At 56.5% G+C, this 14,910-nt stretch overlaps 1 protein-coding gene across 1 annotated transcript in view; it reads left to right on the top strand.

Annotated features, from left to right (window-relative positions):
- Positions 1-14,910, top strand: part of bmper (BMP binding endothelial regulator) — a 191,573-nt gene that overhangs the window by 95,495 nt on the left and 81,168 nt on the right. Inside the window, exons 4-6 of the mRNA XM_072468655.1 lie at positions 2,698-2,780; positions 6,585-6,675; positions 8,266-8,348. Of these exons, the coding sequence (XP_072324756.1) occupies positions 2,698-2,780; positions 6,585-6,675; positions 8,266-8,348 (257 nt within the window). The remainder of the gene's footprint in view (positions 1-2,697; positions 2,781-6,584; positions 6,676-8,265; positions 8,349-14,910) is intronic.

Here is a 14,910-nt window from a genome sequence, read left to right on the forward strand (position 1 = left end):
GTGGATATGGTATTTCTCTAAGTATGATATTGACAGAAATTTTGGGATTTTGGGATTTGGGTAATATACCTATTGACTGTCACATTGACAATAAATCCCTGTGGGAAAAAATGCACTCTACAAAAAGTGTCAATGAAAAGAGGTTACGGATAGACATCGCAAGTTTGCAGCAGATGTTGGACAGAGGGGAAATAACAAAAATTAAATGGGTCGACAGGAGCTATCAACTGTCAGACTGTTTTACGAAAAGAGGGGCGAGTTCACAGAAACTTTTGGATATTGTTAATGAAGGGCGCTTGTTTCTGTGACTGTTTTTTTTTTCTTTCCCGTCCAAACAAACAAAAAGGGGGGGGGAGAATCATGTGTGTGTTTTTGAGTTTCTTGAAATTTTGTTTTCACCTAATTTTTTTTTTTCTCCAAGGAAGGGGAGACTGTTAAGTAATGGGTGAAGAGACATTGCAATTAGTTGTCTCATTTATGTTAAGTATCCATTAATTGACACTAAAGGGGCTTCAGGTGGCCTCTGTCAGGTGATGTATAGTCAGAGATTTGTGCAAAGGCTGTTGGGATGAAATAAATGTGTGTTTGTGAAAAAGGAACAGAACTTTAGACTCTTCATATCACAGCAACTAAAACGTCCAACATCACATTCCAGATCACATTCCAGCCTCACATTCCAGCCTCACATTCCAGATCACATCCCAACCTCACATTCCAGATCACATTCCAAATCACGTTCCAGCCTCACATTCCAGATCACATCCCAGCCTCACATTCCAGATCACATTCCAGATCACATTCCAGCCTCACATTCCAGATCACATCCCAACCTCACATTCCAGATCACATCCCAGCCTCACATTCCAGATCACATTCCAGCCTCACGTTCCAGCCTCACATTCCAGATCACATTCCAAATCACGTTCCAGCCTCACATTCCAGATCACATTCCAGCCTCACATTCCAGATCACATCCCAACCTCACATTCCAGATCACATCCCAGCCTCACATTCCAGATCACATTCCAGCCTCACGTTCCAGCCTCACATTCCAGATCACATTCCAAATCACGTTCCAGCCTCACATTCCAGATCACATTCCAGCCTCACATTCCAGATCACATCCCAACCTCACATTCCAGATCACATCCCAGCCTCACATTGCAGATCACATCCCAGCCTCACATTCCAGACCACATTCCAGATCACATTCCAGCCTCACATTCCAGATCACATCCCAGCCTCACATTCCAGATCACATTCCAGCCTCACGTTCCAGCCTCACATTCCAGATCACATTCCAAATCACGTTCCAGCCTCACATTCCAGATCACATTCCAGCCTCACATTCCAGATCACATCCCAACCTCACATTCCAGATCACATCCCAGCCTCACATTCCAGATCACATTCCAGCCTCACGTTCCAGCCTCACATTCCAGATCACATTCCAAATCACGTTCCAGCCTCACATTCCAGATCACATTCCAGCCTCACATTCCAGATCACATCCCAGCCTCACATTCCAGACCACATTCCAGATCACATTCCAGATCACATTCCAGATCACATTCCAGACCACATTCCAGCCTCACATTCCAGATCACATTCCAGATCACGCTCCAGCCTCACAATCCAAATCACATTTTACGGTTCAGAGATTCTCAAAATGGGTCTCCAAACCTACAAACCTGATGACATTAGAAGCTGAATTCTTTGTTTCCTGCTGGGGCGGACTTTGGGATAAGTAAGATTGCTGCAATAGGTTAAATGATGCTGAAATGAAAGGTCTTCACGATAGTGGTTGGTGCTTCTAGGATCTCAGCACTGTCGACACAAATAGCAGATTTTCTGCCCAGGGAGCCAATGGAGGCTGGTGTTTTTGCTGGGGGCCGATGGGGTAGGATCACTTTGTGCGCAGACCGAAATTTACAACAGGCCCATTTCATTCAGAATGTTGTGCCGATTTCAATCTGAGGCAAAGAAAGTCGCAGAGGTAATTCCAGGAGTAATATCATCATTCCTGACAGGCAAAAAACCTCCGGAATCATTCAAAAACCCAGAGAGGATCTTGGGAGGGTTGTTTTCTCACCGCGAGCTGTTGTGATCGGGCTGATGATGCCTGAAAGGGCGGTGGAAGCAGATTCAACAGGAACTTTCCAACGGAAACGGGATAAATGAAATGGGGAAAATATTCGCAAGGCCTGGGGAAAGAGCAAAAGGGAGGGAAATAAATTGACTCGCTCTTTCAAAGAGCTAGCACACACGATGGGCTGAATGGTTCCTATTCTGCATCATTGCAGTAAATGTTTGGATAGAGAGGATGGGTCTCGGAATGATAAACCAAATGTCCTTTCTCAACTTTTTTTTTTCTTAAAAATTTTTTTTTTAAGAGTACCCAATTATTTTTGTTTTTCCAATTAAGGGGCAATTTAGCGTGGCCAATCCACCTAACCAGCACATATTTTGTGTTGTGGGGTGAAACCCACGCAGACACGGGGAGAATGTGCAAACTCCACATGGACAGTGATCCAGAGCCGGGAATCGAACCCGGGTCCACAGCGCCACAGTCCCAGTGCTAACCACTGCGCCACATCCGCCCCTTTCTCAACTTTAATTGTTTTGAGGTTTTCCTTCCTATGGTTCCCAGGACATGCTGGCAATCTGACTCTTGTCTTTCCCTCCTCTCTCCATAAGAGTGTGTGTTTGGTGGGAAGATGTACAACAGTTCAGCAACCTGGCTGGTGCCCTCCGAGCTGTGCATAATGCGGGCGTGTCAGGTATGTGTTCCTTCAACTCCATGTGCTTAATCGTGTGTAATCGTGTTTGGGTCGATTGGGTGATGAGGATTTACTGAAGTCTGTTGTGTTCTGCTTCTTCGTGTAGCATACGCTGCTTCCTTGATGTACGTGCTGACAAAGGAAGCTCCCGACTCGGAGATAGGTTTAACACATTTATTGAACAATTAACAATTCTCCTACTTGAGTTCGACTCTCCTGCTAATCTAACTGTAGTAACTCAGTCTAACTAACCAGTCTGCTCTAAGCCACGTGCTGGGTGTGATGCTTCTGATCAACCCTGATGTATTCTCTAGATGTCTGTCTGTGGAAAGAGGCAGAGCATGTGTGCCCTGTCCTTTTATATAGGCTGTGAAATGCCCCCCTGTGGTAATGCCACCTCTGGGTGTCTTGACTGCCCATTGGTTGTGTCCTATTCTAAGTGTTCATTAGCTGCATGTTTGCATATCATGACATCACCGGTGCTCCCTCTGGTGTTTACTTAGTTGTAGTGTATTTACATTAACCCCTTGTGTACATACGGTGATGCATATCACCACAAAGTCTTTTAATACTGAAGAAGGCTATTTTCACCAGCATTGGCATTGAGTGACCAAGTGTTGCCTTTTTGGAGTTTGCACTCCTCTCCTGTCATTGACCCAAACAGTTTGCCTCAGGAATCTCCGTCTCTCTGCTCCAAACAGACATCCCTCCGCTGCGGAACATCTCCATAGGTTACATCGAGATTTCTGGGCAAAGAAGGCGATGGATTGCTCTAAAAGCTGTGTTAATACCTGGATCTTTAAGATGTTCCAGCCCTTTAAATGCTGCAGTAACTCATTATTTACTGGCAAAGCTAAATGATGCATTTATGTGGAAGTTATCACATGTGGGATTATTTTATGAGAGCTGGCACGGTGGCACAGTGGTTAGCACTGTTACCTCACAGTGCCAGGGACCCGGGTTAGCACTGTTACCTCACAGCGCCAGGGACCCGGGTTAGCACTGTTACCTCACAGCGCCAGGGACCCGGGTTAGCACTGTTACCTCACAGCGCCAGGGACCCGGGTTAACACTGCTGTCTCACAGTGCCAGGGACCCGTGTTAACACTGCTGTCTCACAGCGCCAGGGACCCGGGTTAACACTGCTGTCTCACAGTGCCAGGGACCCGGGTTAACACTGCTGTCTCACAGCGCCAGGGACCCGGGTTAACACTGCTGTCTCACAGTGCCAGGGACCCAGGTTAACACTGCTGTCTCACAGTGCCAGGGACGCGGGTTAACACTGCTGTCTCACAGTGCCAGGGACCCGGGTTAACACTGCTGTCTCACAGTGCCAGGGACCCGGGTTACACTGCTGTCTCACAGCGCCAGGGACCCGGGTTAACACTGCTGACTCACAGTGCCAGGGACCCGGGTTACACTGCTGTCTCACAGCGCCAGGGACCCGGGTTAACACTGCTCTCTCACAGCGCCAGGGACCCGGGTTAACACCGCTGTCTCACAGTGCCAGGGACCCGGGTTAACACTGCTGTCTCACAGCGCCAGGGACCCGGGTTAACACTGCTCTCTCACAGCGCCAGGGACCCGGGTTAACACTGCTGTCTAACAGTGCCAGGGATCCGGATTAACACTGCTGTCTCACAGCGCCAGGGACCTGGGTTAACACTGCTGTCTCACAGTGCCAGGGACCCGGGATAACACTGCTGCCTCACAGTGCAAGGGACCCGGGTTAACACTGCTGTCTCACAGTGCCATGGACCCGGGTTAACACTGCTGCCTCACAGTGCAAGGGACCTGGGTTAACACTGCTGTCTAACAGTGCCAGGGACCTGTGTTAACACTGCTGTCTAACAGTGCCAGGGACCCGGGTTAACACTGCTGTCTAACAGTGGCAGGGACCCGGGTTAACACTGCTGTCTAACAGTGCCAGGGACCCGGGTTAACACTGCTGCCTTACAGTGCCAGGGACCTGGGTTAACACTGCTGTCTAACAGTGCCAGGGACCCGGGTTAACACTGCTGCCTCACAGCGCCAGAGACCTGGGTTAACATTGCTGTCTCACAGTGCAGGGACCCGGGTTAACACTGCTGCCTCACAGCGCCAGGGACCCGGGTTAACACTGCTGCCTCACAGCGCCAGAGACCCGGGTTAACACTGCTGTCTCACAGCGCCAGAGACCTGGGTTATCACTGCTGTCTCACAGTGCCAGGAACCCAGGTTATCACTGCTGTCTCACAGTGCCAGGGACCCGGGTTAACACTGCTGTCTCACAGTGCAGGGACCCGGGTTAACACTGCTGCCTCACAGCGCCAGGGACCCGGGTTAACACTGCTGCCTCACAGCGCCAGAGACCTGGGTTAACACTGCTGTCTTACAGTGCCAGGGACCCGGGTTAACACTGCTGTCTTACAGTGCCAGGGATCCAGGTTAACACTGCTGCCTCACAGTGCCAGGGACCCGGGTTAGCACTGCTGTCTCACAGTGCCAGGGACCCGGGTTAGCACTGCTGTCTCACAGTGCCAGGGACATAGGTTCGATTCCGGCTTGGGTCACTGTCTGTGTGGAGTTTGCACGTCCTCCCCGTGTGTGCGTGGGTTTCCTCCGGGTGCTCCGGTTTCCTCCCACAGTCCAATGATGTGCAGGTTAGGTGGATTGGCCATGATCAATGTGTAGGGTTCCGGGCTTAGGGCGCGGAGTGGGCCTAGGGAGTGTGCTCTTTTGGACAGACAGTGTAGAATTGATGGGCCGAATGGCCTCTGAGGCACGATCAATTTGACTGGAGACGAAGTTGAATCCAAACTGAGGCTTTATTAGTATCAGATGTGTGGCCTCCCACAGCAGCTGGCGAAATGGCTGCGAGCTGGAGGCCACGCATATTTATAACCCGGCTCCTGGGCGGGGCTAGCACGCAGGGGCCCAGGTGAACCTGTAGTGCAGGTTCTACCGTACAACCCTTAATATAGGAACACAGTGGTTTACCACAGCCTCCTTCTGCACGGTAGGGATTTTATGGATTCTATGGGATAAAGGAATAGGATTCGTTGATAGTTTAGATGAAGTAGGATGTTAGCAAGTCCATGTGGAGTACAGAACTGTAGAGCGGAATGACTTTTCCTGTGCTCTGGCCTCCTTAGAATTCCGTGTAAATATTCAGGAAGGAATTCTGCCGTCTCCAGTTGCTCACCAGCGAGAGTAAAAGCACTCCGATCCCATCACTGCTCAAGAGGACCGTCCACAGCGTCCTCAATGTTTCCCTGCAGTAGAACAGTAACAAAACGTCCAAACCTCCTCGCTGATTGTGACGAGTGTTGCAATGTTTTAAAAAGTCCTGTGTACATACAAGACTTTCTTTCTTCGCCTCCCTCGATCTAACTTTGAAGCAGTTTTACTATTATCCAGCTGAAATAAAGTAAAGCCAGTTTCAAATTCTCCTGATTGAACACGAGGATTGATTAATGACTGGGAGTTTAGAAAAATATTGATTAGCATTTGTAGAAGTTTACAGGAATTATTCAAACATCAAGTTTAGCAGCAGCAAAGATGTGGAGGCAGTTATGTGGTTCCACAAGGGCAGAGTGAGAATTGCTGGTGGATTCCATTTACTTTCCAAACAAATATCTGCCCTTTGTTTTTGAATATTGAAGCCAGTCTTGTGTTTAAATGTTGTGGAGTTGTCCCGAACATCAGTTGTGTGAGAGACAAAGTGAGCATGTGGAGATTGTGATCAGGAGAGTGGCCCACACACAGACTCAGGTCCTCGCTGCGTAAACGGATCCTAACAAACTGTTACATATCTCCCCACAGGAAGGCGTCATCACAGAATCACAGGTGTTGTGTGTGGTTTACTGTAAAAACCCCACCCTGCAACAGGGCAGCTGCTGTCCGGTGTGTCCAGGTGAGCAGATGGTCACTGGGAGGGTGAGAGACCCACACAACCCCCCTCCGCCCCCCCCAGTGAGACTGGCTGGGAAGGGTGCAGAAGGGGGGGGGGAGGAGGGGTTGTGGCTGGAGGGAGGGGAGGGAAGGGTGCAGGAGGGGGAGCGGGGGTTGTGGTTGGGGGGTGGGAGGGGTAGGAGGGGGTGTGTGGTTGGGGGGGGGAAGGGGGAGGAGGGGGAGGGGGGTTGTGTTTGGGGGGGAGGGGGCGTGGGGGTTGTGGTTGGGGGGGACGGGGAGGAGTGGGAGGGGGGTTGGGGAGGGGGAGGGTGCAGGAGGGGAGGGGGGCTGTGGCTGTGGGGGAGGAGGAGGGTGCAGGAGGGATAGCGGGGGTTGTGGCTGTGGGGGGAAGGGGGATGAGGGGGAGCGGGGGTTGTGGTTGGGGGGTGCAGGAGGGGGAGGGGGGTTGTGGCTGTGGGGGGAGGGTGCAGGAGGGGGAGGGGGGTTGTGGTTGGGGAGGGGAGGGGGTAGAGGGGGAGTGGACGTTGTGGTTGGGGGAGGGTGCAGGAGGGGGAGGTGGGGTTGTGGCTGGGGGGGTGCAGGAGGGGGAGCGGGGGTTTTGGTTGGGGGACGGGGTTGCAGGAGGGGGAGTGGGGGTTGTGGCTGGGGGGGTGCAGGAGGGGGAGTGGGGGTTGTGGCTGGGGGGGTGCAGGAGGGGGAGTGGGGGCTGTGGCTGGGGGGGTGCAGGAGGGGGAGTGGGGGTTGTGGCTGGGGGGGGTGCAGGAGGGGGAGTGGGGGTTGTGGCTGGGGGGGAGGGGAGGGTGCAGGAGGGGGGGAGGGGAGGGGTAGCGGGGGTTGTGGCTGGGGGGAGGGTGCAGGGGGGGGAGGGGAGGGGTAGCGGGGGTTGTGGTTGGGGGGAGGGTGCAGGGGGGGAGCGGGGGTTGTGGTTGGGGGGGAGGGTGCAGGGGGGTAGCGGGGGTTGTGGTTGGGAGGGTGCAGGGGGGGAGCGGGGGTTGTGGTTGGGGGGGAGGGTGCAGGGGGGAGCAGGGGTTGTGGTTGGGGGGGAGGGTGCAGGGGGGTAGCGGGGGTTGTGGTTGGGAGGGTGCAGGGGGGGAGCGGGGGTTGTGGTTGGGGGAGGGTGCAGGGGGGTAGCGGGGGTTGTGGTTGGGGGGAGGGTGCAGGAGGGGGTGGGGAAGAGGAAGTGGGGAATATTTGGGGGTAGAATGCAGGAGGAGGAATGGAGGAGGGAAAGTGGGTTGGAGGCGGGGTAGTGGGTAGGTTGGAGGATGGGAGATGGGTTGAGGGAGGGTTTCTGAAAGAGGAGGTGGGGGGGGAGGGACTGAGAAAAAAATGGGGGTGGGTGAACAGGGCAAGAGTGGGAAGGAGAGGGCGGAGGGCGGGGAGGGGTGGGAGGAGGGGAGGGGCTGGGGGTTGAGAGTTAGGGTTCTCGTCCTGCACCTCTGCCCTTAAACCTGGTCAGAAGAGGAGGCTGAACTATTGGGAGCAGATGGAATGATGGAATCCCCTTCCCTCGAGACCCCGGATCTGACATGTTTTCCTCCGGCTGCCACTTTAATTCTCGGTGAATGTGATTTCCTGTTATTTATTTCAGGGTGTGAGTTTGCGGGACACCACTACACAGAGGGTGAAGAATTCTATCCCGAGGGAAACACGTGTATTCGATGTTCCTGCACCGTGAGTACAGACTGTGAATCTCTGTCTCCGCAGTCCTGTGGGTGCAGACTGTGAGCGTTACTGGGTTACGGGGATAGGGTGGAGGTGTGGGCTTAGGTGGGGTTCTCTTTCCAAGGGCCGGTGCAGACTCGATGGGCTGAATGGTCTCCTTCTGCACTGTAAATTCTATCTATGAAAAAACCCCACCTACCCACCTTTCTCCGTATCCCCCATCCCCATATCCCCAACTTCTCTCTGTCTCCCACAATCCCTCCCTTCTCCCTGTATCCCCAATCCCCATCCCTTCCCCGTAACCCCAATCCCCCCCCTTCTCCCCATATCCCCCAATCCCCATCTTCTCCCTGTATCCCCCAATCCCCATCTTCTCCCCGTATCTGCCAATCCCCATCTTCTCCCCGTATCCCCCAATCCCCATCTTCTCCCTGTATCCCCCAATCCCCATCTTCTCCCTGTATCCCCCAATCCCCATCTTCTCCCCGTATCCCCCAATCCCCATCTTCTCCACGTATCCCCCAATCCCCACCTTCTGCCCGTATCCCCAATCCCCATCTTCTCCCGTTATCCCCAATCCACACCTTCTCTCCATATCCCCAGTCCCCACCTTCTCCCCGTATCCCCAATCTCCCCTTCTCCCCGTAACCCCAATACCCCCTTCTCCCCATATCCCCAATCCCCTCTTCTCCCCGTAGCCCCAATCCCCAACTTCTCCCCATATCCCCTTTCTCCCCGTATCCCCCAATCCCCCCTTCTCCCCGTATCCCCCAATCCCCAACTTCTCCCCATATCCCCAATCCCCCCTTCTCCCCATAACCCCAACCTCCCCGTATCCCCCAATTCCCGCCTTCTCGCCATATCCCCAATCCCCCCTCCTCCCCGTAACCCCAATCCCTCCTTCTCCCCGTAACCCCAATCCCCCCCTTCTCCCCGTATCCCCAATCCCCCCTTCTCCCCGTATCCCCCAATCCCCCCTTCTCCCCGTATCCCCAATCCCCATCTTCTCCCTGTATCCCCAATCCCCCCTTCTCCCCGTAACTCCAATCCCCCCTTTCTCCCCGTATCCCCCAATCCCCCCTTCTCCCCGTATCCCCCAATCCCCCCTTCTCCCCGTATCCCCCAATCCCCCCTTCTCCCCGTATCCCCCAATCCCTCCTTCTCCCCGTATCCCCAATCCCCCCTTCTTCCTGTAACCCCAATCCCCTCCTTCTCCCCGTATCCCCAATCCCCCATCTCCCCGTAACCCCAATCCCCAATCCCCCCCTTCTCCCCATATCCCCAATCCCCCCTTCTCCTCGTATCCCCAATCCCCCCATCTACCCGTAACCCCAATCCTCAATCCCCATCTTCTCCCTGTATCCCCAATCCCCCCTTCTCCCCGTAACTCCAATCCCCCCTTTCTCCCCGTATCCCCCAATCCCCCCTTCTCCCCGTATCCCCCAATCCCCCCTTCTCCCCGTATCCCCCAATCCCCCCTTCTCCCCGTATCCCCCAATCCCTCCTTCTCCCCGTATCCCCAATCCCCCCTTCTTCCTGTAACCCCAATCCCCTCCTTCTCCCCGTATCCCCAATCCCCCATCTCCCCGTAACCCCAATCCCCAATCCCCCCCTTCTCCCCATATCCCCAATCCCCCCTTCTCCTCGTATCCCCAATCCCCCCATCTCCCCGTAACCCCAATCCCCAATCCCCCCCTTCTCCCCATATCCCCAATCCCCCCCTTCTCCCCGTATCCCCCAATCCCCCCTTCTCCTCGTATCCCCAATCCCCCCTTCTCCCCGTATCCCCAATCCCCACCCCCTCCCCGTATCCCCAATCCCCCCCTTCTCCTCGTATCCCCCAATCCCCATCTTCTCCCGGTATCCCCCAATCCCCACCTTCTCCCCGTATTCCCAATCCCCCCTTCTCCCCGTATCCCCCAATCCCCCCTTCTCCCCGTATCCCCCAATCCCCCCCTTCTCCCCGTATCCCCCAATCCCTCCTTCTCCCCGTATCCCCAATCCCCCCTTCTTCCTGTAACCCCAATCCCCTCCTTCTCCCCGTATCCCCAATCCCCCCATCTCCCCGTAACCCCAATCCCCAATCCCCCCCTTCTCCCCATATCCCCAATCCCCCCTTCTCCTCGAATCCCCAATCCCCCCATCTCCCCGTAACCCCAATCCCCAATCCCCCCCTTCTCCCCATATCCCCAATCCCCCCTTCTCCTCGTATCCCCAATCCCCCCTTCTCCCCGTATCCCCAATCCCCACCCCCTCCCCGTATCCCCAATCCCCCCCTTCTCCTCGTATCCCCCAATCCCCATCTTCTCCCGGTATCCCCCAATCCCCACCTTCTCCCCGTATTCCCAATCCCCACCTTCTCCCCGTAACCCCAATCCCCCCCTTCTCCCCGTATACCCCGATACCCCTTCTCCCCATATCCCCAATCGCCCCCTTCTCCCCGTATCTCCCAATCCCCACCTTCTCCCCGTATCCCCCAATCCCCATCTTCTCCCGGTATCCCCCAATCCCCACCTTCTCCCCGTATCCCCCAATCCCCACCTTCTCCCCGTATCCCCCAATCCCCCCTTCTCCCCGTATCCCCAATCCCCCCCTTCTTCCCATATCCCCAATCCCCCCTTCTCCCCAACACCCCCCCCCTTCTCCCCGTATCCCCCAATCCCTCCTTCTCCCCGTATCCCCAATCCCCCCTTCTTCCTGTAACCCCAATCCCCTCCTTCTCCCCGTATCCCCAATCCCCCCATCTCCCCGTAACCCCAATCCCCAATCCCCCCCTTCTCCCCATATCCCCAATCCCCCCTTCTCCTCGAATCCCCAATCCCCCCATCTCCCCGTAACCCCAATCCCCAATCCCCCCCTTCTCCCCATATCCCCAATCCCCCCTTCTCCTCGTATCCCCAATCCCCCCTTCTCCCCGTATCCCCAATCCCCACCCCCTCCCCGTATCCCCAATCCCCCCCTTCTCCTCGTATCCCCCAATCCCCATCTTCTCCCGGTATCCCCCAATCCCCACCTTCTCCCCGTATTCCCAATCCCCACCTTCTCCCCGTAACCCCAATCCCCCCCTTCTCCCCGTATACCCCGATACCCCTTCTCCCCATATCCCCAATCGCCCCCTTCTCCCCGTATCTCCCAATCCCCACCTTCTCCCCGTATCCCCCAATCCCCATCTTCTCCCGGTATCCCCCAATCCCCACCTTCTCCCCGTATCCCCCAATCCCCACCTTCTCCCCGTATCCCCCAATCCCCCCTTCTCCCCGTATCCCAATCCCCCCCTTCTTCCCATATCCCCAATCCCCCCTTCTCCCCAACACCCCCCCCCTTCTCCCCGTATCTCCCAATCCCTACCTTCTCCCCATATCCCCCAATCCCATCTCCTCCCGGTATTCCCCAATCCCCACCTTCTCCCCGTATCCCCAATCCCCCCCTTCTCCTCATATCCCCAATCCCCCCCTTCTCCCCGTATCCCCAATCCCCCCTTCTCCCCGTAACCCCAATCCCCACCTTCTCCCCGTATCCCCCGATCCCCCCTTCTCCCCGTATCCCCCAATTCCCGCCTTCTCGCCATATCCCCAATCCCCCATCTCCCCGTAACCCCAATCCCCCTCCTCCCCGTAACCCCAATCCCCTTCTCCCCGTATCCCCAATCCCCCCTTCTCCCCGTATCCCCCAATCCCCCCTTCTCCCCGTATCCCCCAACCCCCATCTTCTCCCTATATCCCCAATCCCCCTTCTCCCCGTAACTCCAATCCCCCCTTCTCCTCGTATCCCCCAATCCCCCCCTTCTCCCCGTATCCCCCCTTCTCCCCGTATCCCCCAATTCCCCCTTCTCCCCGTATCCCCAATCCCCCCTTCTTCCTGTAACCCCAATCCCCTCCTTCTCCCCGTATCCCCAATCCCCCCCTTCTCCCCGTATCCCCAATCCCCCCTTCTCCCCAATCCCCCCTTCTCCCCGTATCCCCAGTCCCCCCCTTCTCCCCTTATCCCCAATCACCACCCCGTCCCCGTATCCCCAATCCCCCCCTTCTCCCCGTATCTCCCAATCCCCACCTTCTCCCCGTATCCCCCAATCCCCCCTTCTCCCCGTATCCCCAATCCCCATCTTCTCCCTGTATCCCCAATCACCCCTTCTCCCCGTAACTCCAATCCCCCCTTCTCCCCGTATCCCCCCCTTCTCCCCGTATCCCCCAATCCCCCCTTCTCCCGTATCCCCCAATCCCTCCTTCTCCCCGTATCCCCAATCCCCCTTCTTCCTGTAACCCCAATCCCCTCCTTCTCCCATATCCCCAATCCCCCCATCTCCCCGTAACCCCAATCCCCAATCCCCCCCTTCTCCCCATATCCCCAATCCCCCCTTCTCCTCGTATCCCCAATCCCCCCTTCTCCCCGTATCCCCAATCCCCACCCCCTCCCCGTATCCCCAATCCCCCCCGTCTCCCCGTATCTCCCAATCCCCACCTTCTCCCCGTATCCCCCAATCCCCATCTTCTCCACGTATCCCCCAATCCCCACCTTCTGCCCGTATCCCCAATCCCCACCTTCTCCCGTTATCCCCAATCCACACCTTCTCTCCATATCCCCAGTCCCCACCTTCTCCCCGTATCCCCAATCTCCCCTTCTCCCCGTGACCCCAATACCCCCTTCTCCCCATATCCCCAATCCCCTCTTCTCCCCGTAGCCCCAATCCCCAACTTCTCCCTGTATCCCCAATCCCCCCTTCTCCCCGTAACTCCAATCCCCCCTTTCTCCCCGTATCCCCCAATCCCCCCTTCTCCCCGTATCCCCCAATCCCCCTTCTCCCCGTATCCCCCAATCCCCCCTTCTCCCCGTATCCCCAATCCCCCCTTCTTCCTGTAACCCCAATCCCCTCCTTCTCCCCGTATCCCCAATCCCCCCATCTCCCCGTAACCCCAATCCCCAATCCCCCCCTTCTCCCCATAGCCCCAATCCCCCCTTCTCCTCGTATCCCCAATCCCCCCTTCTCCCCGTATCCCCAATCCCCACCCCCTCCCCGTATCCCCAATCCCCCCTTCTCCCCGTATCCCCAATCCCCACCCCCTCCCCGTATCCCCAATCCCCCCCTTCTTCCCGTATCCCCCAATCCCCATCTTCTCCCGGTATCCCCCAATCCCCACCTTCTCCCCGTATTCCCAATCCCCCCTTCTCCCCGTAACCCCAATCCCCCCTTCTCCCCGTATCCCCCGATACCCTTCTCCCCATATCCCCAATCCCCCTTCTCCCCATATCCCCAATCCCCCTTCTCCCCGTATCCCCAATCCCCCCCTTCTTCCCCGTATCCCCAATCCCCACCCCCGTCCCCATATCCCCAATCGCCCCCTTCTCCCCGTATCTCCCAATCCCCACCTTCTCCCCGTATCCCCCAATCCCCATCTTCTCCCGGTATCCCCCAATCCCCACCTTCTCCCTTATCCCCAATCCCCACCTTCTCCCCGTATCCCCCAATCCCCCCTTCTCTCCCGTATCCCCAATCCCCCCCTTCTTCCCATATCCCCAATCCCCCCTTCTCCCCAACACCCCCCCCTTCTCCCCGTATCTCCCAATCCCTACCTTCTCCCCATATCCCCCAATCCCCATCTCCTCCCGGTATCCCCCAATCCCCACCTTCTCCCCGTATCCCCAATCCCCCCCTTCTCCTCGTATCCCCAATCCCCCCCTTCTCCCCGTATCCCCAATCCCCCCTTCTCCCCATAACCCCAATCCCCACCTTCTCCCCGTATCCCCTGATCCCCCCTTCTCCCGTATCCCCCAATTCCCGCCTTCTCGCCATATCCCCAATCCCCCCTCCTCCCCGTAACCCCAATCCCCCTTCTCCCCGTAACCCAATCCCCCCCTTCTCCCCGTATCCCCAATCCCCCCCTTCTCCCCGTATCCCCAATCCCCCCTTCTCCCCGTATCCCCCAACCCCCATCTTCTCCCTATATCCCCAATCCCCCTTCTCCCCATAACTCCAATCCCCCCTTCTCCTCGTATCCCCCAATCCCCCCCTTCTCCCCGTATCCCCCTTCTCCCCGTATCCCCCAATTCCCCCTTCTCCCCGTATCCCCAATCCCCCCTTCTTCCTGTAACCCCAATCCCCCCTTCTCCCCGTATCCCCAGTCCCCCCCTTCTCCCCGTATCCCCAATCACCACCCCGTCCCCGTATCCCCAATCCCCCCCTTCTCCCCGTATCTCCCAATCCCCACCTTCTCCCCGTATCCCCCAATCCCCCCTTCTCCCCGTATCCCCCAATCCCCCCTTCTCCCCGTATCCCCAATCCCCATCTTCTCCCTGTATCCCCAATCCCCCCTTCTCCCGTAACTCCAATCCCCCCTTTCTCCCCGTATCCCCCAATCCCCCCCCTTCTCCCCGTATCCCCCAATCCCCCCCTTCTCCCCGTATCCCCCAATCCCTCCTTCTCCCCGTATCCCCAATCCCCCCTTCTTCCTGTAACCCCAATCCCCTCCTTCTCCCATATCCCTAATCCCCCCATCTCCCCATATCCCCAATCCCCCCATCTCCCCTTAACCCAATCCCCAATCCCCCCCTTCTCCCCATATCCCCAATCCCCCCT

Source organism: Scyliorhinus torazame, chromosome 11 (assembly GCF_047496885.1).
Source record: "Scyliorhinus torazame isolate Kashiwa2021f chromosome 11, sScyTor2.1, whole genome shotgun sequence".
Lineage (NCBI taxonomy): Eukaryota > Metazoa > Chordata > Chondrichthyes > Carcharhiniformes > Scyliorhinidae > Scyliorhinus > Scyliorhinus torazame.